This window comes from Nipponia nippon, unplaced genomic scaffold, assembly GCF_047370975.1.
Source record: "Nipponia nippon isolate SJK-2023a ecotype South Korea unplaced genomic scaffold, ASM4737097v1 scaffold_9, whole genome shotgun sequence".
In the NCBI taxonomy this organism is placed as follows: Eukaryota; Metazoa; Chordata; class Aves; order Pelecaniformes; family Threskiornithidae; genus Nipponia; species Nipponia nippon.
This window is the reverse complement of record NW_028262413.1, coordinates 28178472-28204974: the sequence shown is the minus strand read 5'-3', so window position 1 is coordinate 28204974 and position 26503 is coordinate 28178472. Positions and strand designations below refer to the sequence as shown.

Sequence of the window (26503 nt, the reverse complement as noted above, 5' to 3'; positions counted from 1 at the left end):
TCAATGTTGGAATAATGTATTGTCACCATCAGGTTCCTTGGGAAGAGTGCAGGAGGGGCTGGCTACCTATCACACCCTTCCTCACCAAGGTCAAGGTAGTGATTGTGGCTGACAATGCCAGCTCCGGAGATGAGCACCATACTCTGAGGTGCCCACCTATGCAGTGGGAAATGTAACTCCTGAGAGCAACGCAGCTACTGGTAGATCTCCGCGGTTAGGACTTTTCCTGTGGAGTTTGCTGCCTCCATTGGGGAGGCAGGGACCAATGGAGCAATCACAGGTCCTTGTGCTTTTCTGACTCTGCTGGGACATAGAATTGTCCTGGCAGACTGGGGATATTTCTGTTGCAGTTCAGAGAAACTAGGGTGGGGGCTTTACCTCTTTTGGGATTACCTTGTGTTTTCAAGCTGGAGACAGTGGAGGTTGAGTGGTGGTTGAGCTCACCAAGAGGGTGGCATCAATAGGAGTAGAGCAGGGATTGCCAGGGCCATGGGCTGCCCTGCAAAAGATGGCTGAATCCTACCCAGGAAGTGTCTGTGGGGACTGTATCCCCAGCCAGGATCAATCACTGAGGTTTTTCTAGTGACAACACTGACTTACATCAGGGTCGGAGTGTGTTGCAATTCATCACCTCAACTGTCCCCTTGGTGGTGGTGCCGCTCTACATGGCGGTGTCCCATGCATCTTGTGAGAACGTGTGGCTGGGCCTGTGAGCTGGAGACTCCACTCTCTGCTGGCAGATGGGCTAAAATAGGAGTTGAAACATTCAGCGCTTCTGGAAAGAAAAATAAACTCCCAGGCAAGTGCCAACTGCCGCAACCATTTTGGCAGAGTACCGTTGTGCAGGGGGGTGGGGGTAACAGCCTCATGGTCAATGGGAACATCCATAAGTGGAAACAGCCCCAGCCTAGGCTATCTGCACTCACAACCTGCCCAGCAGCATCCAGGCTCGTGCCTTCGCCTCCCCCAGCTGCAGGCAGACGTGGGCTGTGCGGTTGGAGGCAGGTAGAAGGCACCCTGCCTATGGCACATGGGCTGGCACCTCTCCTCCTCCCCATGATATTTCTTTGCCACCCTCTGAGTACACGCACACACGCATCCTACGGCTCTGACGTTATTCTCCTTTGGTTGATGTGAAGGACTCAAAAATGTCCATTTTAGGGTTTTTATATTTTGGGAGGCAGACTGAAAAATCTTTTCATGGTCAGTGACAAGCAGCTTATGGGAAACAGATGAACAATACTCCCAGGAATTCATCTTATTGCTGCCTGTGTTTAAAATCTAAAGTTAGAAAGGGAAGGGGGGAAAAAAAAAATAAAGTTTTGTAGGCTGAATTCCAGTTCAGTGTTATGAGAGACAGTCTCTGCAGCTCTCCCTGTATGGATACAGAGCTCAGATGGTAGAAGTGGGCATGGAAAGCTTGGCCGGGTACAGATCTGATTTGGAGCGAGGCCCTGCTCCCCTGCTGGGAATTTGCTGATCCTCTCGAAGGGTTCGGTCTTTCCTGGAGCCCAGAAAGAAATGTCAAGTGCACCCAGAGGCCGACCTGCTGTGAGAGTCTTTGCATGGTGCACCCCCCTCCAGGTCTGGTGGCTCTTTGCAGAGGAGACCACATTCCTCTGGTCTCTCCCACCGGGGAGAAGTGATTTGCTTCCAGGCAGCCTGATGGTGATGGAGGACTTGGTGACCACCCTCAGCCAATGCTGGTGTGTGCAGCAGGGTCGGTCTGCCTGGCTGCCACCTTTCCCAGCATCATAGATGTGACTGTGTAGGTCCTACAGGATGGATGCCTGGACCTGCCCAGTCCTGGCTGCTGGACCTTTTCTCTAAGCCTTGTGCTGCTGCCTGCAGCGCTATGCCTGGTTGTGTCTGTAGGCAGAAGCCATGCCTGAAGCTGGGAAGGGAGAGCTGCAGCTCCCTGTAATAAATGGCAAGAGGGACTGATGGCCCAAGTGGTAAATAAATCTTGTGGGCTGAGTGATATAATAAAGCACTTGACCTTTGCCCTGGTGGTTTATTTTGTAATCAGTGCCCAGCAATTGATTTATGGGATAATCAATCTCTCCTTCTCTCCCTTCCTCTGGCCTTGGCGTTGGCTGCACCATGGTCCTTGCTTCTGAGTGATGACTCCAGTCTACAAGCAGCGCCCAGAGACAAGGCTGCCTACCTCTGCCCCCTTCTGTCCCCCATGCTCAGCTCAGGAGTGGACGTGCTATTTACAGCCTCATCTGCCCAATAAACATTTATTAGGTAGCTCTCATCCCTCTTGCAGGGGCAGCCCTCTCCACCTTGCCAATCTGCAGTGCTCCTGGCCTGACAATTGGCTTCCCAGCACCTCAGTTTATAACTCCTGCAACAAATTGTCCTGAATGAAAGGCTTTCATGCTTTGTGATGGATTTCCCTCACATAAATTGAGGCTGTGACCATCCTTGCTCTTCCCAGGGATGCTCTGCACTGGGAAGGTGCAGCTGGAGCAGTGAAGCTTGTGCAGGGGCAGAATTCATGCCCAGGAGATGCAAGTCTCTGCTGCGTGTTCATAGTGTGGCTGCGAGTCCCCAGGGCTTCAGACAAAGGGCAAAGCAAAGAGCTGCTCAGTAATGTGCGAGTAACTTCCTCCCTGGCTATAACGCACAATTTTTCATCTTTGTGGCTGTTGTTCTCCTTTCTCTTGCACTGGCTTGTGTCTTTTCTACTTAGCGCTATGCTGCCTGACAGCTGGATGCAGCTGCGATGTGGATGGGGGGGCAGGCAGAGGGGAAGGACCGTGGCGTGCCTTGGGATGGGGCTAGCAAGGATGGGGGCTGTGTCCTCCTTTGCTGTCCGGTAAATCTGTTCTTGCTGGACCCTGGCTCCCCTTTGCTCCCTGGCTGAGAGGCTGGCGGGATCCTCACTGCTCTGATAGCTGCTGCGTGGCCAAGGCTGTCCAAGCAATTGATGGAGACCTTGGAGGGATCTCATAAATATGGTACTGTAAGGAATGAAAAGAGAACAAGCGAGGGAGCTCAGTGTGTAGTGGGTCTCTGACAAGGAGCAGGTTCACCCAGTCAGAGATAGCTTGAGGAAGGCATTTAAGTGCTAATTCCAGCCGGATGGCATTTGTGATGGCCAGTGAGATATGAGCAAAGGAGGAAAAGTCTGAATCTCACTAGGCTTTGCTGGCGGAGACGCAGCAGGGCTGAGGCCCTAGGTTCCTGAAAAGCTCTGGAAAATTCTTCCCAATTTTAATAGCATTAAATTCGGGCCCAGATTTCTTTCAGTGACTGATCCCAGTGATGCAAGATTACCAAGACCTGTGTGTCTTCCACCCGCCCTGAGGATATGACATCATGTACCATGCTATGGGCAACCATGGTGAAATGGTAGCACCAGGAGAGCTGCCTGCATTGATGGAGACCTGTGGGATGGACTGAGGGGAGCTATGGTGGATATAAAGTGCTCTGAGCAGGAGGCTGCTGGGGAGACAGAGCCCCAGCCCCATGGCACATAGGGCACAGCTCTCTGTGTGAGGGAAGCTGTAATCCTGAGGGGATGCTGTGTGGGATGTGGGGCTGGGCTGGCTGCGATCATTCCTAGTGATGGCACCTTTTCTTGGAGTTTGTTTTTAAACATCTTCTTCCTTATGGGAAGTATTTTCTTATATCTATTCTAAACTTGCCCTTCTCTTATTTAAGGCCATTACTTCTTGCAATACATCATCCTTGGTCAGCCTTAAAGGTTGGCAAACCCTGAGGGAAGAAAGGAAAGAGTTATAATGTCTGAGGGACTAAAGGTTTGATTTGGATGCAACCACATTTATTCAGCAGCAAATTACATCTTCAATCAAACCAATGCAAATCAGGCTCCCGCTTCAGTCTATTTGTTTGGACTTAGTGAGTGCAAGGGGATTCATTATTTCTTGTTCTTCTTTCCATCCCGCAAAGTTTATATGCGCATGTATGGACTTGCGCACTCTCGTCTGTAATAACCCAGTTCCTCCCAAGGTACATGATGATCTCTGGGTGCAGGTAGAGCCTGTATCTCTTGGGAGAGCAGTAGGAAAACAGCAGTTTCTGCCTAGAATGGTACTATGTGAAGGAAGGGAAGGGCACCTCAGAGCTGCAATTAGAACTCTCTGAATAATTCAGTTTTTCGATGTGGTGTCTTAAGCAGAACAGTTAAAAAATGTCTCGGGGAGACTGACAGTGATCCCTTTCCCCTCACACACACCCCGAGGAAGAAACAAACCATAAAAATCCATTTCATTTGTTTGGGGTCACTTCATTTTGCTTCTTGTTTGTGCATGCTGGCTCACTTCCTAAGTGAAAAGTGCTCTGTTTCAGAAATGTCCAGGAAAAAAAAAATCAGGTCTGAAATTTCCATTTTCACTCTTTTTCTGAAGTTCTTCTCCAAATTTGACCTGTACATCTCTGGGTTGATATGAAACCTCCATTTTAGGGGGGAGAGGGGAAAGGTAAATCCATTGCTTTTATGAACAGTTTCCCTTGCCTTCGTCCCAGTCTGCCCTGGACATCTGTGTGTCTGTCCCTGCCTGAGCTTGCTACGAAGCCTCTGTAAGTCCTTCTCCAGCACCTCATGCCCTACAAGAGGATTGGGGACTTGCCCAAACCCTGAGTCATGCCATGGGCAGAGCCACCCATCCCATGCTGCAGCCTCGCTGACTGGGAGCACACCGGCTCCCCGTGTATGGGGAGCGACACAGCCCAAACATGAAAGCAGCAATCCGATTTCCCCCGGGCAGAGGGACTCTTCTTCCCTTGTAGTCGTCCTTTGTTTCTGGAATAGCCATGACAGTGTTTGCAGAGAAGAACCCTCTTTGTGGGTTTTTTGTGCTTGATCTGCTCCGACGCAAGGCAGGGAGGTGAGTGGGTGCACGCCGTGTCCTTCAGTGCTCCTGAGCTGCCTGCGTGCTTGTGCCCCTTGCACACTGAGGCACTGATCCTGGACACACTCACACAGGGGTTTAATTCCTTGCACTGTCAAATTCAATAAAACTCGACTGGTAAAGCACAGGGGATGTTTGTGAGATCTGGACTTCTGGTGATAAGCCCTTCGAGGCTAGAAGTGTCTTTATGTTGTATGTGTGTTGCGCAGGGTTTTTGTTCCTGCTTGCAGCCTCCTGTTGCCCCTGCCTACCAAGTCCAATCTGGATTCACTGCACAGAGCATTTTGAGCTGAAAACAGCTCAAAGCACCTCCTGAAAATGGTAGGAAAAATTTCCATGCTGGGGATAATGAGCGGTGAGTGCAGAGGGACACAGCGGGAATTCCTCTCTCCTAGAAAGTTGCTCTGAGCCTGAATTTCAGTGCCACAAAATCCTTGGAGGATTTAGTACATGGGTCTGGGTTTGTTGTTTTTTTTCACTTCTGAATCAGGTCAAAAAGCTTTGCCTTTTTTTATGGATCCAAAATTGTGCACGATATTATTTCAGAAACACTGCAACGGCCGTGTGCCTAGTGCTCCCCCAGTTGCCAGGGGGTGGCTAGGAAGGGGACCAGCAGGCTTCCCCTGGGACATGCTTACATTATCAGGACTAGTTCCTTGGGGCTGGTGTTGTCTGGCAATGATGTGTCTCTCAAAAATGTGTGCAAGTGGTGCCAGGGAGGATAGCAGGGAGGCTCATAACTGGTACAACACACGTGAGGCTGTTTGCCCTCTTCTTGAGCTGAAACCTGCTGGTACAGGCAGAGTGGTGGGTTGGCCAAGCCTGGCTTTCATGGGTGAGCACAGACCTCTAGATGCTGGACCCTGACTCCTCTATCGTCCCCAGGTTATCTCCTGGCAGAAGCAGAGCTGAGAGTTTGCAGACTTTTCCCCTGACTGCCAGCAAAGCCCGCTGTGAACACCAGGTCCTGCACACAACCAGCTCTGGGCTAGCACGTGGCAGCAAAGACCTCACAAGCATCAAATGACTGCCCGTGCTTTCAGAGGGGCATGTGGACCCCAGTGTCAGCTAGTTGCCAAGGTCCCTGGACCCATCCCTCTTTTCCAGGGACCTTGCTCACTTTAGGCAAGGGGAGCTCATCTCTGAGTTCCTTGTCTCTGTCCAAAGTAGCCCAGAAGTTGTTTCATTTATCTTTTGTAGATTCTCTGCCCTGTAAATATTTGCTTGTAAAGCCAAAGTTATAGACAGTGTTATTTATGTGGAGGAAATGGATATTTAAGGCTGCATCACTTTGTTATTGCCCACATTTTTTTCAAAGGCCAGACCCCTTTTTATAGGGCAGCTGCTGTCATTATCAGGATCTCTGAGCCGGCTGGTTTAGGGCTTTGCCTCCTGATGCCTCTCACCTGGTTGGCCTGTGGGAGGCTTGGCTGAGCTTGCAGGGGGGTGGAGTGACTTTTTCCTTGCACTGTGATTCCCTGCCTCTTTCCCCTTTGATCTTCCCTTCCCAGACAGGTCTGATTTTCTTCCCTTCTACCTAAGACCCTATCAGTCCTCCCCCTCCTTTTTCCCCCCCCAATTCCCATGGCTTTTTGAATGTGCTGTCGATTACTGCTGGCCAGCTCTGCTCCTCTGGTTCCAGCATGGGGCTGGCCCTGTGCCCTGCTTTCCCCGATGCTGATAAGCTCTCCCTGGCAACAGCTCTGCACCAGCAGGATGTTTCCCTCCTCCTGATCCCTCGTCCCACAGACCTCTTGAAGACCTGTCCTCCCTTGGCAACCCAAATCATCTGTCCAGGTTTTCTGTCTACCTCTTTGTTTGTCTTGTCTGTCTGAAGACCTTCTTCATCGTGCCGGCAGATGGTTGGGTTCAGGAATGGCTCCCCAGAGCCCGTCTTCAGTTGCCATCACCTCCTGCGCTGCCTGGACTGAATCTCAGCATCCATGTGCAAGCTCCACGTGGGTAACTGAAGGTTACCCCAATCCAAGGGCCAGCTTGGTGTTGCCTGCGGGTGAGATGGCTGTGCTCAGCCTGCCTCATTCCCTCATATCGGGTTGCTAAGGTACAGCTAAAACTCTCATCCAGAGTGTCATCATCTCATGGCTCAATTCCTGCAACATCCTTTTCTCTAGCCTTGACAAATGCAATCTTCTCCCACTCCTGCCTGTTCAGAGCTCTGCTGCAAGGATCATTTTCCTCGCCTGTCATTTTGCTTGTGTCACCCATGCTTTACTTGCTTTTGCTGGTTCCTGCTGGCAAACAGCAGTTACCTGTCTCTGCTCTCCAGGCCTTTCACAGCTTTCTTTCCTGTTAACCTCGTAGTCCCTCTCCACACGTGGTTTCTCACTGTCAGTCAGCCTCTGGTGACAGCCTCTGCCAGCACTCGCTGTGTCTCCCAGCACACAGCTCTCTGCTTTCTGCCTCAGTGCCTCTTGCTCGAAGAGGAGCTCTTAGATGCACCCTGCAAGAAATGTCTCCCTGCCCTTCGCCCCTCCTTTGCCAGCCTCTGTCCCAAACTGGTGACGATGGCTCGGGTGCAAGTGTGGGAACCACCTGTCTGTCAGGCAGCGACCCTGTTTTCTCCTTCTGGTTCTTATCTTCTGCTTAGGTTGAAGTCCTTTGGGGCAGGGCCTTTTTTAGCAGTGGTCGCCTAAAGAACTACAAGCTTGTGAGATCCTCCTGGCTCTGTGCATCTGTGATGTGTCTGTCCTCCTGCCATGCTTTATGGAAGCAGTGGTGAATTCAAGCTGGATTTGGCAGGCTGGGATATTAAGTTCCTCCAGGTTTAGTGAAAAGAGGTGTCTGGATACTGGAGAGGGACCTTCTCTGGCACCCAGAGATGGAAGCTTGCTTTGCACTGGGTTTGTACAGCTCAGTGCTGATGGCGGGGGCAGTTTGAGCCCCTGCCCCTTCCTGCTTGCTGCCCGCTCCATTGTGCCTGGAGCGAAGGGTGCAGGCAGCCAGCCCAGGAGAGCTTCCCTGGCCCTGAAGCTTGCTGGTGGCTGAGGGACACCCCAAGGCAGCATTTGCTATTGCAGACCGAGTCCAGCCCCAGACACTACCTGCCTGGGCTAATCTGGAGCACAGGCAGGGGCGCAGTGATCCTGAGCAGGACGTGGAGTCCCGCTCTGTACCGCAAGTGTGGGAGGGAGATAAAAACGCATCAATGGTTTCATCTGCCCTTATGGATTTTTCCACCATATTTTATAAGCGTTCATTTTTATTTATGTGAGGTTAAAGTCAGTCCAATTTGGAAATCAACTTGTCTAAGGAGCTCCCCTCAGATCTTATTAGCTTCATGTAGTATTTCTATTCATTTTTGCTAATACCATTCACCAGGCTGGCTGCGGAGGTGGCTGCGGGAGATGGTAACCCTCTCCTTGCCAGGCCACTGCGGCCATGAGCCTGGTGGCTGTGGGGTTGGCTGTGGGAGTGGCAGGATCTGGCCATGCAATGAAGGGCTGGGGTTCCCAGCTTTCCAGCTTCCAATGGGGCGGGGGGGGGGGGGGCAGTTTCTGACATCTGCTCCCACGTAGTCCCCCTTGCTGCACTCAGCATCACTGGCAGCCCACCTATCACTGCCGGCACAGAGGGTGTCTTTACCTGCCAGCAATGGAAATCAGTGGCTGGTTTGGACAGAGAACAGTTAAGAAGCGCTTGGGCTAGCCTTGTAATTAGAGAAATTCCTGGAAGAAAAAAAAAATAAATCCATTGAGGGCTTTTAAAGGAGAGATAGGATGCCTGACTCAGGAAGTCCTTCAGCCGCAGATTGCCGGCGGCTGGAGGAGCATCCTGGGGAGGTATCAGTGCACGCTTGGCCAGCTTTTACACCCGTCCCCTGGCATTCACTGCTGGGCCTTGCCAGAGAGGATATTGGCAGGACGGACATCTGTGCTGTAGCTAGCAGGCTCCACTTGCCTTCCTGAGGCATTATTTCAGTAACCCCAAAGGAGCTGGCTGCAGCCAGGATTGCAGTGTTAAGGTGAGGGTCAGATGTCAGCCCCAAGCAGGAGCGGTGGTGGCCACCAGGGCAGGATGCATACGTCCCTGTGCCGGTACCACAGCACGCATCTCCTGAAGCAGCCTGGCAGCAGAGTCACGGCTGCCCCGTGTCTCCCCTGCCTGTGATTATTTATTGAAGTGGTTTGATACTGGGTGACTGTAATTAAAAGAAGAAAAATACACACAATAAAATGATATCTAAAATGGCAACACGCTGGATGCAGTGAAGCAAGGAATGTATTAAATATTTATTGCCACTGGTCTGCTGGGGGGGAAAAATTAAAATTATTTAGCCTGAGAAAAACATTTTAATTATTTAATTTGAGGGGAAACCTCCCCCACAGCCCTCCTTAGTACTAAGCCCCAGACAAATGGCAGCATAATGTAAGGTTTGATTAAAATCTGAATGGGATGAAGGCCTGGAGGTTGGAACAAGGGATGGAGAGCCACGTGGTTGCCATTCGAGCCTGAGGTCCCCCTGCTCTGCCATGGCAGGTCTGTGTGTGTGATCCTGCATCTCGCAGGTGTAATTCTTTCTCTCAAGGGGTGGTTCATGTTTGGCAGCAGTTAGCCAGGGATTTGCTCTGCACGTGGGAGCCTGGGCTCAGGACAGGGGCTGCTGGGTGCATCAATCACAGTGTAGGAAATTGCAGCAAATTACCGTGACCCGCTATCTGCAGCTTGAACTCTCTGGACCCATGGATTGCTCTGAAGAGCTTCACCGGGGCAGGAGCTCTGGTGTGTCTGTCCCAGCAGCCCAGCTCCACCATGCAGGATCTGCTAGGCTAGACTAGGCTCACCCCGCACCAAGCATCTATCTTGTGCGTGGCACAGGGCTCACACTGTGCAAACAGTCCATGAGGCTGTTCGAACACCCGTGTCTCGTGGATTCACATACTGCAGATGCAAGGCTTTTCCTGAGAGCCTCTGCGCTCCTCTGCAGGAAAGGCGTTGGGGCCAGTGCCCTGTTGGCACGTCCACTTGAGACTGTAGCTAAGGATCTTCCAGCTGCATATCACAGATTGAGAAGTATGAAGTGTGGGGTCTGGCAGCAGCTGATTGTTTTCTGTGAGAGGAGGGGCTGCGATTTTTCCCTTGTGTCTCCAGATTGACAGTCTCTCATTATTAGCCCCCTGGAAACAAGCACTTTGACTGAAAGAGCCATCCCAGCCTTCACTGTAACAATCAAAGTGGCTCAAGAATAAACATGGCTTGGCAAGAATAAACACAAATTGCAATGCTTGCTGTGAACAGTGATATCCAAGGGAGCAAACATCAAATGAAGGATTATCCCTGTTTGCAAGGAAGCTCTTCTAGCAAGAGATTGAATAAGGACCATCTGCAGCCCAGAGCAAAGGGACTACCAGGAGAACCTGTTCATGCCATCAGGAGCTCTTCTGCTTGAAGCTCACATGGTCTCCTTTAGGCGCTGTCTGGTTTTACTTCATATGCTCTATTGACTGCTGGAGCCCTGAGCTCTTTGCAGCTACCTCCAGCTTGCAGACAGCGTGGGCAAGCCCAGAAAGCCCAAGGAGGGGAGTTGTGTGGGAGGAGGCTTAGAGAGGATGAGGAGAGCTTCCCTGAGGCAGGCAGGTGGGGCAGGTATTGGACTTGGCTGGGCCGGCTGCTAGCAAAAATGCTGAGCTCCTGCGGGAGCTGGAGGAAGAATGCACCAATCAAATCCTGTGGGAAGCTCGGCTTTCTGCTCCTGACAGTAACGCTGCCAGTCTTAAAGCAGGAGCCCTAAAGGCAGCTCTTAACCAGCAGCCATCCCCCTGCCATTTGCGGGAAGTGAGCACGAGCAAGCCCTCCTCCCCAGACCCTCACTGAGAGACAGCCTGCGTGACATAAATCAAATTTGGAGGCACAGAGGTTCCATAAACAAGCTTATTTTCTGAAGCCAAGTCCCATTATGTTATCTGTCACTTTATTGGGGTTTCTGAGCCATTTATTTTTATGTATATACATCGGAGCTGGTGAGCCAGCATTGGCCTGAGAGTATAAAGCTGACAAGACACGGTAGCGGCGTGTGAAACCTGTCAGCAGAGCAGCCGCCTGTGAAATGAACACAAGAGCCGACGCCGACGATTTTATTTACGGGGAATCTCGGGTAGCGCGTGCCGGAGCGGTGGGTGCCACTGGGCACACGCCCAGCCCCCAGCAGCGCTGCCCTGCTGCTGCTGGTCCTGAGCCCTCTGAGAGGGACCGGTACCAGACCCATCACAGGCAGGGATAAGGTCTCGAGGCAGCTGAAAATGAGATTTTTTTCTTAAGAAATATCTTAAGCTGCTGAAATACTGTGGCCACCCAGAATCCATATAAGAGGGCAAATTTTCTTGGGGTGGAAGGAAATTAAAAGTGTTTTGCAACACTTTGCCTTCCAGTGTTATCTTCTTGGTAATTGTTCTCTTAATGTTTTGTTTATTTCTTCGTATTTAAGATGAACTCAGATTGAGTGTGCGGATTAGTTCTGAAATGGGAAAACTGGCATTTCCCTGTCTAAAAAAAGTAGGGCTTTTAAATGTTTTTGAAACTTTTTTCCCCAGTTATTTTACACCTGGAGCAACATTTTGCTAAACTAAATAGTCTTTACAAAAGCCTAAATGAATAATTGTTTCTGTCATGTTCCAGGAGAAAAGTATTTAGATCAGCATTTTTTCCTCTCAGTTGGAGCAAACATTTTGGATGTGAGATAGTTTTATGGGTCATTGAAAACCCTAAAGAATCATCTAGATTGTTATCAGGGCGACAGTACAAAACACAGACCCTACTCTTGCCCTATTTTGACCTTGCTGTAAGTCCTCTGGTTTACCGCAGAGAGGATATTGCTGTTGTGTTCTGGTCCTTCAGCAGGCAAAAAGTGCTTGGTGCACCTGCGTTGCTTCGGAAAGGCAGTCGGAGGTTGTGAGCGGCTGTGTTGCCTGTGGAGGTTGGTGCTCCCTGGCTACTCTTGCCAAATTTTCAGCCTGGATGAATATATTTATGCGTGCTGTGCCAGCCCTCTCCATTTCAGTGACACCCTGGCCAAAGCTGGCACATGGTGGGTTGGTAGCCACCAACGTGGGCTGTGTGCCACCCCAGCATGGGCTGCATTTCAGCACTGGGAGGTGAATGTTATGGCATGCGCCTGGCAGAGGAAAGGGTCAGCAGAAGGCACTGTGCCGTGTGGCGGTCCCGCTGCTGCGGGGAGAGCTGGGGCCCTGCGGGGCTGGCCCTGCGTGAGCATGTCTCTGATGCATAAAACCTGGTTAGGTTCTGTTTGGCAGGAATAATACTTAAAGTTTTAATCTAGACTCCCACCCTGTCTGTGTTATCTTCCTAGAGCCATTCAGGAAAATGCCCCTGGAGCAGCTGTGTGTCTCGTGGGTGCCCCAAGGACAGCTGAAGGCCATGGGTTAGATGGTGGCATTTTTCCTCCTCAAAGCAGCAAGCCCTGACCTATTTGTAGGAAGTTTCCCAGTACTGCTCTGCTGCCCGCTTAAAAGCGAGTGGTATTATTTTAATCCTCAGCTTTCTCTCTGGTTTGTGTGAGGAGCATGTTTCCTTCCCTAGGTTGACTTGCAGCCTCTTTCCCAGCACAACGTGTGCCAGCCAGCTGCAGGAAGGGCCTCTTCTCCCTTCTCCTCCATGAGCGAGAGCAGGCAGCTCTGCCTGATTGATATGCTGCCTTCCAGCCTGGATCATTCCTCTGCAGGTCTGTCTCTCACCTGCCTGGGCACTGCTAAATCTTCCCTGGAAGGAACAGCTATTTGTCAAGTGAAATAGGAAGGTTTGAGTCTTACATTCCCTGAGGCCACTTAGCAGGGCTCTGGCTGCTCTCTGGACACCTGCTTTTCTGCACCAGCGTGGTACGAGTGAGAATGAAGGCCATGAAAATTTTCTGGAAAGACAGCTGCCTTCAGCCTGCCCTATGTCAGCACCGCTGCTGTGATCCCTCAGGGCGAGCACCGCGTGCACCTTGTTCCCCCTGGCCTGGAAAGGTGTAACGTGCCCCGGGTTTACCCTCCATGGAGTAATGTCTGTGGTCCGCGCGCCATCGCCTCGTTCCTTTGTGCGTCTCTGCACTGAGCCACTTATTGACTAGGAGCATAATTGTGCTGCATCATGTCTAATTGGTTTGCTCTGTCATTCTCCATTTGCTTTCTCTGTCTGCGCCCTCCCTGCTCCCCTCCGTAAATGCGCCGAGCTGTGAGCGTGAGCAGGGCACGAGGCCACAGTCCTGATTGCTGAAGGAAAAAAAGGCACCCAACTTCCTCCTTTCTTCTCCTAAATTCAAATGACAAGAAACAGAGGAAAACAATTTTGCAAACCCTTGGCAGAGGTCCAGCTCTGATAAAGAGCCGTAATTAATCTCCCCAGCTTTATTAGAATATCATTACAATTAACTCAGCAATCTTCTGTTGATCAAAGCCATTGTTCCCTGCAGAGCAGAAGGAGCCAGCGTGAGCCTGGATTGTGCGGTGCTTAAAAGCACCTAGAGCTGGATCGCTCCTGCCAGCCCAACAGCAGCCGCCCTGTGCTCCTGGCTGGCGGCACAAGGACCAGCAGAGGTGTGGGCAGGAGAGCTGTGCTGGCACAGCCCTCTGTCCTCATCCTGGCTCTTGAGCCACTTGCAGCTTTGATTTTTTTTCAGCTGCTCTTCTTTGTTGAGCTGTTATAGCCCAGATCCCCCGCAGGCACCTAGGTGTCCCTCATTGCCGACATAGAAAGCTTTTGGGTCCAGCCTTTTAAGCACTGGGTTTACTCCTTTGTGTGTGTTCACACAGCTCTTCGTGTGCCTGCTTCCTAGCCTCAGCTGGAGGTATGGTGACTGCTGCAATAAAACAGCTAACAGCAGCATAGCACGTAAAGAAGCCAGGGGAAACATTTGTGGAAGCCACATTTGAAAGAAAGGAGAGTTGTCAGAATGAAGCTTCATAAGCTCTGCAGTTAAATAGCCCAAGATGCATGCTATAGAAAAGCAGAGAAAATGAGCACCGTTAAACTACCCCTTTCCTCCTTTTCAAACTGTTCTTTTAATATCGGGTATTTATCTGTAATTTAAGCCCATGATTAGTTTTATCAAAAAGATAGTTCTGAGGCAGAGATCTTAAAAATGATTAGGTGTGTGTTCGAAAGACAAGAACAGCTCCACTTCCACTGCAGGATAAAGACGTATCTGTGTGCTGCCTTGAGCATCCATCTGTGAGGGCCTTGTGCCAGAAGGAACCTTCTGCTTCTACACAGATCCCGACCCACCCCAGTCGTTCAGGGCACTTCTCATTCTCCTTTGAAGGTGCCAGAGCCAGACCCTCTTGTCGCTGGGCAAGATTGTTTGTCTGAGGTGATTTTGTGTCTCTTCTTCCTCATCACACTTCTGCTTCTGGAAAATACTCTCAGCTTTGGTGCTGTCACTGGGGTCCTGACAACACAGCATTACTGACAGCTCAGGGTGCGTGGACCTGGAAACACCTGAGGCATGGAGGCATTTTGCAGTTTTGCTTCAAGAGCATCCCATCGGAGAGCCTTGCCATGGAGGGGGCTGGAGAGCCTGCAGCTCGTTCCCTATCTACTCCTGCCTCTTTCTGCGTGGTGGCAGCCCTCTGCCAGGCTGGAGCAATGCCCAGGGACTCTTCTGCTCTCTGGTTGTTGGTACAGAACCAAGGAGGTTTGCTCCAGGGCAAACAGCCTGGCCCCGCCTCTGTTTTCAGCCTGATGTAAGGTGGCACAGGTGGAGGTTTTATCCCTAGAATGGCTCTGCCACAAAGGATTTATATGCTGTAAGCAGACACAGTGAGTGTGAAACCATGCTATGGCTACACAGAGAAAGAGAAGCGTGGGAATTTAAAAAGCTTTGGGTCTCTTCTCCTGTGGTTTCTGGAGCGGGTCGCAATGGGCAGGCAAGCTGTAGTGGAAAAGGCGATGCTAAGCTGCCTCGCCAGTCTGCCTGGGAAGCGTTGTTAGATGAAGGCATCTGAAGCCCTCACTCTTGCTTTTTGTCCTGAGTTCTCATCTGTTTGAATTGTCAACACTTATGAGCCCTGGGAAAAAGAAAAGAGAAAGAAAAGTCAGGTCCAGGGTTGGGTCTAATCGACCTTGGCATTGTCCCTTTAAGCAGCCACCCTGGAGAAGGGAGCAGCTGCTCCAGTCCATTTGCTGGTGCAGATACAGCAATAGCAGGCAGCCAGGCAGCCCTGCCTGTTCTGCCTAGCTTCACCTGCTCTCTGCAAATCCTTAACCCTTCAGAGGTCGTAAAAAAGGGGCAGGACTACATTTGCAGCGTAGATTTCCCATGCACAGTGCAGGGTATACTGAGCAAATGCCCCTTGCTGGTGGCACCAAGCACCAAGCAGGATCTGGAGGTGGCACCCACTTCTACAACTACTGCTGCAGGCCAGGGGAATGAGTAGATTAAAAAAATGCAGACAACTTCAAGGAAGTAAAGGTTTGTTAAGGACTAATAAGAAAATGGTGCAGAGACACTGCATGGCTCAGAAGCTCTCTAACCTCAGGCTGCCTGAGGCTGGGAGGGATTGCACAGAAGGAGGGTAATTGGGGTTATTCTGTACCTGCCTGGGCCTTCCTTCTGCCATAGGCACCTCCCTGCAGCCATGCCTGAGGACATGCTCCTGAGGGACACAGCCCTGGAGCTGACTCAGCGCAACCCTTCTCGGGGTGCAGACCTTCCCTGGTCCCTGAACCCTCATACAAGGGAAAGCTGGTTTTTCATCTTCCCCAAGCTTGTGTCCTTGGGTATGGCAAGGAAACCTCCTGTGGCTGATGGACACCTGATCCCTCACCTCTCCAGATCACTGAGGAGGAGCTGTGGCTGGATGCGGGCTAGGTTTGCTTTCCCCAGCACAGGCGCAGAGACATACGCCCTGCAGCCTGCATCAGGGACCTGGGGCTGAAACAGTGTCCTCAGGCTGCCGCTTAGGACTCCTTTCCTAGCTCTCTTTCTCTTCCCCTTCTGTGGCTGTGGATCCAGGCAGATGACCTGAGGCAATAGAAGCCCTAAGAAGAAAAAACCCAAACCTGTAAAGGCCATAAAGACTGATGGCAGGGGTCGTGGCTTCATGTAAAGTGCTGTAGTCTCACTGAGGTCCTTCGCTGGTTGATCCCTAAGATGAGAACTTGTCCTTTCCCACTGTGGCTGCCAGCGCTACTCACCATGGGCGAGGGCAGGAGGAGTGGGCTGAGGACAGGAGGGGATGCTCAGCCTGGGCTGAGCAGGCTCAGAGGGAGCAGGAGCTGGGGGGCTCCTCTGAAAGGCTTAAAGCAATGCTTCCCTCCTCACGACCTGTCCCGCCTTCCCTGGGAGGCAGCAAGCACTGCTCCTCCCCAAATGGCTGGGGACATTAGTCAGGCTTCCAGCGTGGCTGCCTCAGGTCTCCGAGTGAGACGCAGGGGCTGAGTGTCAGGTTGTTATTAAATATCATTAGTAAGTGACAAAACTGTGTGGAGCACTTCAGGCACAGACAATGGCTGGAGGAGGGATTGTTTGCAGCGCACGGGAGACGAGTGAGTGAGGTCAGAGATGCCTCATTCTGGGCTGCCTCCGACTCCATCTCCTGCTTATCACCTCGAGCAGGCAGGAGGGATGGGTGTTTCCTCAGGGGGAGATGGGTTTTTAGACAACCCCTGCATGTCACCAGGGAGCCTCCAACATGCCCAAGCATGGGGTCCCCAGGATGGCCTGTGCGTGAGGAAAGGGGACCTGTGCAGTCCCCAGATCCTCCTCTTGTATCACCCTGTTCTTCAGGGACTCCAGTATGGGGCAGGGCAGACTCCCACCCATCATGGTGGAGCTGCCCAGGGGAAAGGCTGTTTTAGCGTCTCCTCTACCTAGAGGAGGCAACTGGAAAAGAAATTTTGCAAATGTTTTTCTTGCTAACTATTTTCCGTACTTGGTGCTAGCTTTCCCCCAGAGAGAGCTGGAGGTGGTGGAACACTGAGAAGGCAGCACCCAAACCAGCAGCCCCAGCATCTCCAGGAAAGGTGCTTGCTTGCTTCATTGCCTGGCTAGCCATGGAGCTCCAGGGAGGAGCTGGCTTTAGTGGCAGGGACACAAGCCAAAAAGCCAGAAAGCACCTGTCTAAGGGGTGAAATGAAGACAGAGGCACCTCTGGTGAACATGCCTGGAGTGGGAGCTGAGGGATGGTGAGTCGTGTAATCATCTGCTTGAAGCAATCGCAGGCCGTCAGCGGAGCGGAGAGACACTTCCTCGCGTTTATTTAAGGCGAGATGCCCTAGTTTCGTGCTTTCAATGGAGTCCCTAATTATTCCTCAGTCTTTGTAGTGAGCTAATTAGTTTCGCAGCACTCAAGGCTGGGGAACACTGATAGGCTTGGGAAGCACAAGCTGGAGGGACGAGGAGGAGGAGGGGAGAGCTGGTGGGAGATGGCTGACTGGCAGATGGGAATGGCTGGGAGCAGGGCAGGGTTTGGAGAGCTGATGTATGATGGTCTGGGAGGGATGATGGAGGAGGAAAGAGCCATAATTTCGTGTCAGGTGAGGTGCTGGAGTGTAATGATACGGAGAACACGATGAAGCGTCAGGTGGTAGTTGAGGGGGGTGGCAAGGTGGGGAGGGAGCAAGAGAGATGGTCCGTGGGAGAGCGGCCGCAGAGCCCAGCGCGAGGCTGGGTGCTTGCCGCAGGGCTCGGGAGGTGGGATCCTGCACGGAGGGGTGCACAGCCGCATGCAGGGCAGGGCAGCAACTGTCCTCTTACATGGGTGCTTCCTTGGGCAGCACCTGTCCTGAGGTGCTGCTGACTCGGGCTTGCAGGACCAGCAGCGTTTCCCAACTGTCCCATCTCTTTTCTAGCTTAGTGGTGACACTGAGGAGCTCTGCTGGGAGAGGCCAGCTCCCGCCACAGGGAGCAGCTGGTCCCCAAGCTGGCTGCTCACCTTCTCACCTGATCAGAGCCGGTTCTTTCAGAGAGCGCCACCACAGATGAAGGTAACCCACAGTGATAACTGGGTCCACGATGCTCCCATGTACACAGTTGGCTCTGGCTGGTCTGTCCCTGCAGATGCCTCACTGCTCTGACACAGGGTTGTGCTCCAGAGCCCACACTCCCTACATCTGCACTGCGAGCCCGAGGATCACAAAGGTCTCATTCCTGCTCTTGCCGTCGTTGGGAAGTTCCCAGTGGCCACCGAGTGCACGGACTGAGCGTGTGACAACTCTGAAGTGCCCAGGTGGCCGTGGATTTATTAGGGTATTATCCTACTAGTGCCGCAAATGGTGTCATCTGTCTTCTAAACTTTGCATTTTATTTCAGGGAGAGAATTTAGTATATCCAGGCAATATGCTGTAGTTTTAGCATATGATAAAGCCCTGCTGGGAAGTGTAGTTTTATTGATTTTGTTATTAAAGTGCCACTGGAATAAATTTGCTCATTTGAATGAAATGTCTTATTACCTGGGTCGTAACAGGCACATGATGAAATCTCCAGAGGGGCTGGCGCTACCTGCTGCCTGGTGATGGGGAGCTGAGACGGAGCAGCTGACAGGGACCCAGAACTGCCACCCTGCTCACCCCAGGCTGGTTCCCCCCGAGACCCCCAGCGCCTGCCCGAGTCCACTGGGAAACTCTGCTTGGAAACCTCAGGTGGGGAACAAACTGCGGTGGCAGGGGGCACCATGTCTTAGTCGAGGTTTGTATTGTTCCTCTGATCCTTTGCTCAGGTAAGTACGTTGTTTTAAAGGGAATTGAGGAAAAATCTCTTTCACAGGGCAATATTTCTTTAATACCACCAGTAATGGGGATGGGTTGGGAAATGAACCGTTCCCCATTACACCGGGACCTAACTGCACAGCCCATGCTTTCCAGTTAAAATTTGATTGCCTTGAATCCTGCGGATTATAGAAAATAAGAAAAAGGCCTAGTAAAATTTATGGGTTTTAATCATAAACCCATAGAATCACAGTAAATCTGTCATAAGCATGCAGATATGGACCCAGAAAAAAGAGAGGAAAGCAATAGGCCCATTTTTTCGTGGAGGAGCTGCGTGTACCTATGGTGGCGTCAGGGAGCTGGGGAGCAGGGCTGCTCCCCTGGCCATCTCGTCCGGGGTGCTGAGTCCCTCAAAGCCTTCCTCCTCTGCCATGTCCTGCAAAAACCTGGTAGCAGGGATGGCACAGCAAAGTCCATGCCCTGTCTCATGGCAAACCGGTCGGGCAGGGCTGGAGAGCACGTGGGGAGTGAGGAAGGAGGAGGTGGGAAAAGGGGGACAAGGCAGGAGGGTGGGGGAAAAGAGGGAAGGAAAGGGAAAAAGGAGAAAAGGAGGTGAAGCCCAAAGGTCTTTCCCTCCTCCCCTCCGTGCCACGGTGCTGCTCACTGCGGAGGGAGCAGAATGGGACCCTGCCAGGGGAGGAGGGAGGCAGAGATGTGGGCGAGAAATGCATGTGCAGAGAGGGAACTGCGGGAAAAACAGATGTGGCGGGGAGAGAAGAGCACCTGACAGAGAGAAATGGCAGGAGAGTGAGAGAGAAGCACAGAAGGCAGAAAGTGTTTAAATTTTTTTTTTTTTAAAGGAGAGAGAGAGAGCGCGATAAGGAAGAAAAAAGGGAGAGAGTAAAAAATTGACTCTGAAGCAGAGATAAGAGAGGGAGGGCAGTTAGTGAGAGAAGGAGTAAAATTAAGCATGATAAGGCCTGCTAGAAATGGGGGAAGGCAGCAAGCCTGGGCAGCGCAGCCAGGGTCTGCAGGCAGAGAGCCAGGCAGGGCTGCGGGGCGCAGGGAGGCGAAGGAAGGGCCAGCCCGACCGCCGCTCGTCACCCCTGCCTAGGCACAGGTATTGATCTCAAACCTGGCTTTTTGCGCTGCTCTGCATGCCTCTGACACTCCGGGGCGAGAGGCTGAGCAGGCGCGGGGATTGATGAGGAGGGCTGGGGAGTCGGCGGGTATAAATGTCTCTCCCGCAGGATGCTCATAACTCTGCTCCTGCCTTGGTGGTGGAAGGGGAAAGCCGGGTGCCTGCCAGCCACAGCCCACTGCGGTGAGGAGGAATGGGGAGCCTGGTGAGGAGGGAAGTGCCTGGGGCGGGTGACGTGCCCAGGTCAGAAATGCTGAATAACCTCGCGTCCTCCTCCCCGCCGGGTCCCAACACACGGGTGCCTGTCACGGAGATCCCCCTCGGGCTCCCGTCAGTCTTGGAAGTAGGGGAGGTAAGGCACATTTCACAGGCAGCCTCCCCTCCTTGCCCTAAACACATCTCTTCCTGATTTTTTTTTTGCTACCTCTTTTAAGCTGTTTTATTAAGTGCTTTTTATTTATCCTTATTAAAAAAAAAAACAAAAAAACAAAACACAAGTGAGAAGAGCTGCCTGGCTCTGACACATAGCCCACGATTACCTGAGGAGCAATGCTGGAACCCAGCCCCTGCTCTCTCATTCCTGATTAAACTGCAGAAGACACACACTAAATTTCAGCAAAGGAGAGAAAAAGAGTTTATTCTTTGGGGTTTTTTTCCCATCTTTACCAGCCATGAAAATTGCTGAGCTGAGATGCTGGCCACTCTGAGATGCTTTTCTTCTGCTCCATCCATCTGCTTTAATCACATGGTGACTGAAAAAAAAAAATCCAGTTCACAAAGCGTCGAAGATTAAAAAATCAGTGTGGATAATAAACTGCAGGGCAGGCAGCAGTGCCACAGAGCATCAGGCAAACTCGCTAATGAGGGACTTCGAGCTGCAGCTCAGATGCAGGGCAGGCAGCACGGCTTTACCCCCAGGAGGGTTTTGAGCAGCAGAGGTGGTGGGTCTGGGGGCACACGTGGGTCTGAGTCGCAGGTCCCCGGCTGGGAAAAATCCCGCGCTAGCGCAGCCCAAGATGTTACGCAGAACAGAAATTGTTTTCTCTCTTCTTTTCTTTTTTTAAAGCTTCTTTTTAACTGTGAAAGACTTGATTCCTCCCTTTGATTGCTGGGATACTGTAGTGTGCTGCAAATACCTTCTTGGACTTGGTTATTAGTGTTTTTTTTAATCTGTGTGTGTTGAATTAGCTCTTTTAATTACAGCATTAAAAAAGGATAACTGGAGTCAATTAAGAAGCTCTTTTGGATTGCCAGTGTTGATAGCTGCCCAGGAACATGGAGACTCCCCTCCACCTCTCTGCCGTCTGTTGAACTGCTGATTGAGTTATTGTCAGTCCTGGCAACAAGGCTCAAACTGATATTTCTGCACCTAACGTGCCGCTGTATGCGGCTTTCTCGGCTGTGCTCGGCTTGGCATCTTCCTCCGGAGGGCTGAGGCCTCGGCACATCCCTGCCTCTCCCAGGGGAGCGCTGCTCCAAGCCGGTGCCCGGGGTCACTGGAGCAGGATTTGTGGTGCAGGTGGAGCCAAGTGTGCCTGCCTTCAGCTTCAGGCCTAGGTTTGTGTGTTGCTGTTTGTGGTTTCATATTTAGCTCACTGAAAATGTTGGTTAAACACTGGTGGAAGGGGAAGCTCGCAAAGAAGCATTTTGCTTTGGCTCTCTTAAAAAGCAAAACAAAAGCAAAAGGCTTTTAAAAATGTTTTGGTTTCAAAGTTAAAAAGGAAAAGATGGGTTAGAGATGAGAAACTAACAAATCAAAGCTCCTGAAACCTGCTGTGGAGAAAGAAACACAAAATGTTTTGTTTGAAGATGAATAGAAAGCTGAAACCAGCAAAAAATCCCCCCTCCCTGCAAGCACAGATGTTTCAGGTTGGTTCTTCTAGATTGGCACATTGCTGAAAGAAAAGCAAATCCATTCTTTTCTCTGTCGGCGCTCCAGGTTCCTGTTGCTTATTTTTTATCATCTTGTAGTGACTTTGATCCCTGAAGACTCCTTAAGTGCTTTACAAATCAAGCATGCAAATCTCGGCTCATCCACCTTGGAGATGCCGCCGAGGCTGGGCGGGCCAGGAAGCCGCTTGCTGGTGCGGTGCCACCGATCCTGGTGGCAGCCGGGAAGGATGGGAAGCACCCGCTGCTTCAGTAAGGCTTAGAAAAACCTTTAGTGCCCACATTACCACGGTTTGCAGGGATGTTTTGTGCTTCTGGCACAGCCAAAGGCAATCGGGCTGTGCTGGGGTCCCCAGGCCACCTAGTACCAGCCCTGTTTCTCCCACAGAAAGGCCCCGTGGGAGGGCTGGCCATGGCCTTCGCCCCGCTCTGCACCTTCTGGGGGTTGGGAAGTTGACACAAACCGACCGGGGAAGGGCTGAGCTGGTCTGATGATGCTTCTCTTATTTTCAAGGCTTGACTTGAGACATCTCTTTCCCCATTGCTCTCTGTCTCTTAATTTCGCTCTCTCCCTCTGTGGTTGCCCTCCTGACTTACTCCTTTTAATTCATTTGCTGTACAACACTTTTATGCTGATGCTTTCTGTAGCCTATGCCATGTCTCGCTGCTGTAGGTAGCTCTGGTCTCGGGGCAAGGTGGCACTGTCACACCTCTCCCGCAAGGGATGCACCCGTCAGCGCAGCCCTGCCCGGGGGCCAGTTTGTCCCACATTCCTCACGTTTTTGCTCCTTGAGACAACACAAACCTCCCAATCGCAAGTACCAGAGCTGAGCAAAGGGAGGTTGATGCCTGGTGACCAGACACCGTGGTGATGGGCACGCTGCAGCTAGCACCAGGGCAGCCAGCACGTTACAGCCTGCACCACCTCCCTGTGGCAGCCCTGTGCCTGTTCTCTTCTGGCTCAGGCGCTGTGTGTGTGTGTGTTTATAAACGTATGTAATTTTTTTTTTTCTTTTCAGACAAGGTCTCCTGCAAGCCTTGAAGCTAAACTCCCTTGGACGTGCCTGAAGGTGCTTGCAAGTCTGGCTGCCAGCACTCAGGTCTGAAAACCACCGTGAGAGTCATTACAGGCAGGCGGGGAGCCACGCTGGAGCTGCTGGGGCCGCTGGGTACCAGGGGTCAGGGGTGCCCGGGCGGGCAGGGCCAGGCAGGGCACGGCCTGCTTGTGCTGCCAGCAAGGGCGCTAATGGAGTTGCAGCATCCCTGCCCACAGGGACAGATGTCCATAGCACAAGAGCCAGCTTGTCCCCCATCGGAGAGGAGACACCACTGTGCTGCTGGCAACGGCACGCAGAAAGTCCTCTCCCCAGGTCCCGCTGCCAGCACCACCCGGGCAAAGCCTGGCCCCGCTGGTTCTCAGCTCGGGGGTCGCGAGCACGGCGAGCTGCCTGCCCTGCCATGGGGCTTCGCATCCTTCTCACCGCGCAGAGGGCAGGCAAACACAGCCCTGCTATGTACTGCTCACGCACATCAGTGCTGCAGCCCGGCTCCCCCGGGCTTTGAGGGTGGGCAGGGGAACTGGCTATAAAACCACAGCCGGTCCTTGGGAAAAAAGGTCAAACTCCTCTCGGTGCTGTGCGGGGCCCAAGGCACGCGGGAAGTGCCTTTTGGGGAAGCCCAAACCTTTGGCGTCAGCGGGAGACTCACTCTGGCCTGGGGCTGTTCTTAGTGAGGCGGCTGGAAAATGCCTCCGAGGCGAGAAAGCGAGCGCTCGCCGGAGATACAGAACTGGACAGATCAAGAAGTCAAGATTTTGCATTCCAACTATCTATAGGAAATAGGGTTCTTTTATTATTTCAAGTTTTCATAAAAATCCATAATTATTGAAATCAAAGTTACAGAAGAAAGTTCGTAACTTTTTATTGATTTTATTTCTTTTTTCTTTCTTTTTTCCCCCCCTCTGTTGTTTTTCCCTCTCAGAGTTATATCTGACACCACAGTCCATCAGACAAAGTCCTTACAAACACAGGAGTCCTGAAGACATCAGCTGAATGTTTTCCTGGTATAAAGAAGAAGAGGAGGAGAAAGAGGTGGTGACAGTGCGGGTGCAGTGGGTTTGGACAGGGGTGGAGGGCGTGGTGGAAGGAGAGAGGTCAGTATGTTTGTAGCAATGTTCGTTTTTTAATTATTTTTTATTTGTTCATTTGTTCCTTTTTTTTTAAAAAAACACCATTATTATTTGCAAATTGTTGCCTGGTTAAATCATTTTCATGTTGAACTTGCGCGGCGCGTCGGCAGAGCTGATGCCCGCGTCGGACTTGCGTGGCACGTACTCAATTTCAATGTTGTGCTTGGTGTTGCCTTTCCCCCGGCTCCACAGGAAGAGAAGCACCAGACAGAAGAGGACGACGCCCAGGAAGGAAATGAAGCCCATGGTGGTGGCAATGATGAGAGTCTTGATGTCAAAGGGGAAAGGCACGGTGGCGCGCGTGCTGTTGGCATCGCTCTCGTTGGGCTGGTTGGAGATGAACGCGAAGGTCTTGTTGGGCTGGTGGGGCCAGTCTGGGGAGTAGCTGCGCACGTGCAGGTGGGCCAGCATGGTGTCGTTGCCACCCGCATTGCTGGCGATGCATAGGTAGGTGCCGTTGTCCTGGATCTGGGCGTAGCGCACCTCCAGCGTGCCGTCAGGGAAGACAGTGAGCCGCCCATTGGTTTTGGTAGAGATGAGGTGCTTCCGGGGAGAGAGCCACATGATGGTGGGAGGCGGGTCGCCATCTGCCCGGCAGACAAAGTGGACCGTGTGGCCTTCGTCCACAAAGATCTGCTGAGGTTTGCGGTCCCGTATCCGTGCTCGGCGGCAGGTGAAGTAGTTGGGCAGGAGGACGTCGGGGAAGTCCTTGAACTCCTTGCCCTGGACGAACTCGGGGGTGGAGCAGGTGGGCTGCTGCTTGTTGAAGTTCAACCTCCATCGCCGCCGGAAAACCCAGAGCAGCCGACAGTCGCAGGCTAAGGGGTTGTTGTCGAGGATGAGCGTCTCCAGGTTGCCCACTGAGTGGAAGGCCGACTCCTCCAGGGTGGTCAGCAAATTCCCCGACACGTTCAGGATGCGCAGGTAATTGAGGCCTCGGAAGGCGAAGGGTTCGACCGTGGTGAGCTGCCCTCCCACCAGCTGGATCTCCTGCAGCCTGAGCAGGTCATGGAGCATGGAGCCCTCGATGGTGACAATGGGGTTGTAAGACAGGTTCAGGAACCGGAGGTAAACCAAGTGCCTCACCGACACGTATGGGATGGACGTCAGGTTGCAGTGGGTGATGGACAAGGAGGTCAGGTTCAACCCGTAGAGGCAGTTGGATGTCATAGTATCCAGGTAGGGCCAGTGTGAGATCTCGAGGACCTTGAGCCGGTACAGCCTCTTGAATGAGTAATCCCGGATGGTGTTGATATTCAGATGGCGCAGCCGCAGCACGATCAAGCCATGAAGGTGAGACAGGGCCTCCGTGGGGATGGAGGTCAGGTTGCATTTCTCCAGGGTCAGCTGCTCCAGGCTGTTGAGGCCGCTGAAGGCCCGGTGGGAGATGTAGACAAGATCGTTGTCCCCCACCTCCAAAGACTTCAGGTTGTACAAGTCCTGGAACATGTAGTCTAGGAGGATCACAATTTTGTTCTCACTAATGTCTAGCTTGGTAAGGTTGCTGAGTCCGGTAAACACCCCCAAGGGGATCAGCTTGAGCCTGTTACTCCTGAGCCCCAGCGTCCTCAGGTTGAAGAGGTTGTTGAAAGCCCCAGGTTCAATGGCACTGATAATGTTCTCATTTAGCTCCAGCTCCTCCAGGTGAGGGTAGTTGGCAAATTCATCCTGATTGAGCGTCTTGATGCGGTTCTTGCCCAAGTCTAGAAGCCTGGTCTCAGTCGGGATCCCCTCCGGCACGACCATGAATCGCTTCCGGTGGCACAGGACAGCACGCTCCTGGGCAGAGCACTCGCAGCGCGGCGGGCAGCCCGTGGCGGAGCCGGACAGGATGGATCCCAGCATCAGGAGGAGAATCGGCTGCCAGCAGGCCAGGATTGGGCTGCGCATACTCGCCTCCCCAGCTACCATCCTATCTCTCACCTGCAGGTAACACAGGGTGGAGAAAGAGCAAGGTGGACATGAGCAAACAACGGGCATGACCATGACAAAAGGTTTACTGTCCTGGTAGAGCTGACATTAAGGCGAAAGGCACTGCTGAGGCAGAGCAGAGGTTCTCATTTTCCAGCTGAAATCCAGCCCTTTGGCTACAAGACCATCTCTCCTCCCCACCCCCCAACTTTCCACTTGATGATTGAACGTGCACAGACTTTGAGTGGAAAGCCTTGAGGAATCTGTGTCAGACAGACCTCGCTTCCTCGGCTTCTTAAAAAAAAAAAAAAAAATTAATACCAAACACATCTATCTACATCCTATTTTAAGCTCTTGAAATTATTCTGTTCCCTGTAGATGGAGCCTGAATATAAAGGCTGCTTTGCAAATGCAGAGGAGCTGAGCACAGGATCGAGCGTCTGGGGGAACCCCGCTTGGGGTTGGCTGGGAATGGGATGTCTGAATGGGGAGCAATGGCGACAGCTCTGCGGGAACCAGCCCCCTTCCTCCGTGATCCCCCAGGCTCTGCAGCGGCCCGCTCTTGGTGTCCCCGCCCAGGGTTAGTCCCTTGCCTCCCACCACGCCTGCCCGCAAGGTGCAGACCCGCCAGCGCTCACCTCTGAAAAACAGCACCTGGTCAGTGTATCCATCTACAGAGTGAGCTATCCCCTGACGTGAGGTCCGGGGGCACTGCAGGTAAGGGGTCTGCGGGATAAGGGGGCCTGCCCAGCCTCAACCGGGCAAGGCCTGGCCTCCTGCTGCCTTCCCTGGGGAGGGATGGGAGACCCACTCGGGGGTTAGAGTCTG

At 52.2% G+C, this 26503-nt stretch overlaps 1 protein-coding gene across 6 annotated transcripts in view; it reads right to left on the bottom strand.

Annotated features, from left to right (window-relative positions):
- Nucleotides 1–23405: 23405 nt before the first annotated feature.
- LINGO1 (leucine rich repeat and Ig domain containing 1) overlaps nt 23406–26503 on the bottom strand; it is a 166292-nt gene continuing 163194 nt past the window's right edge. For all 6 annotated transcript variants that reach the window (XM_087744674.1, XM_087744676.1, XM_087744675.1 and 3 more), the window contains one exon: nt 23406–25687. In XM_087744674.1, the coding sequence (XP_087600800.1) occupies nt 23834–25675 (1842 nt within the window). In that variant the 5' untranslated portion in view covers nt 25676–25687 and the 3' untranslated portion in view covers nt 23406–23833. The remainder of the gene's footprint in view (nt 25688–26503) is intronic.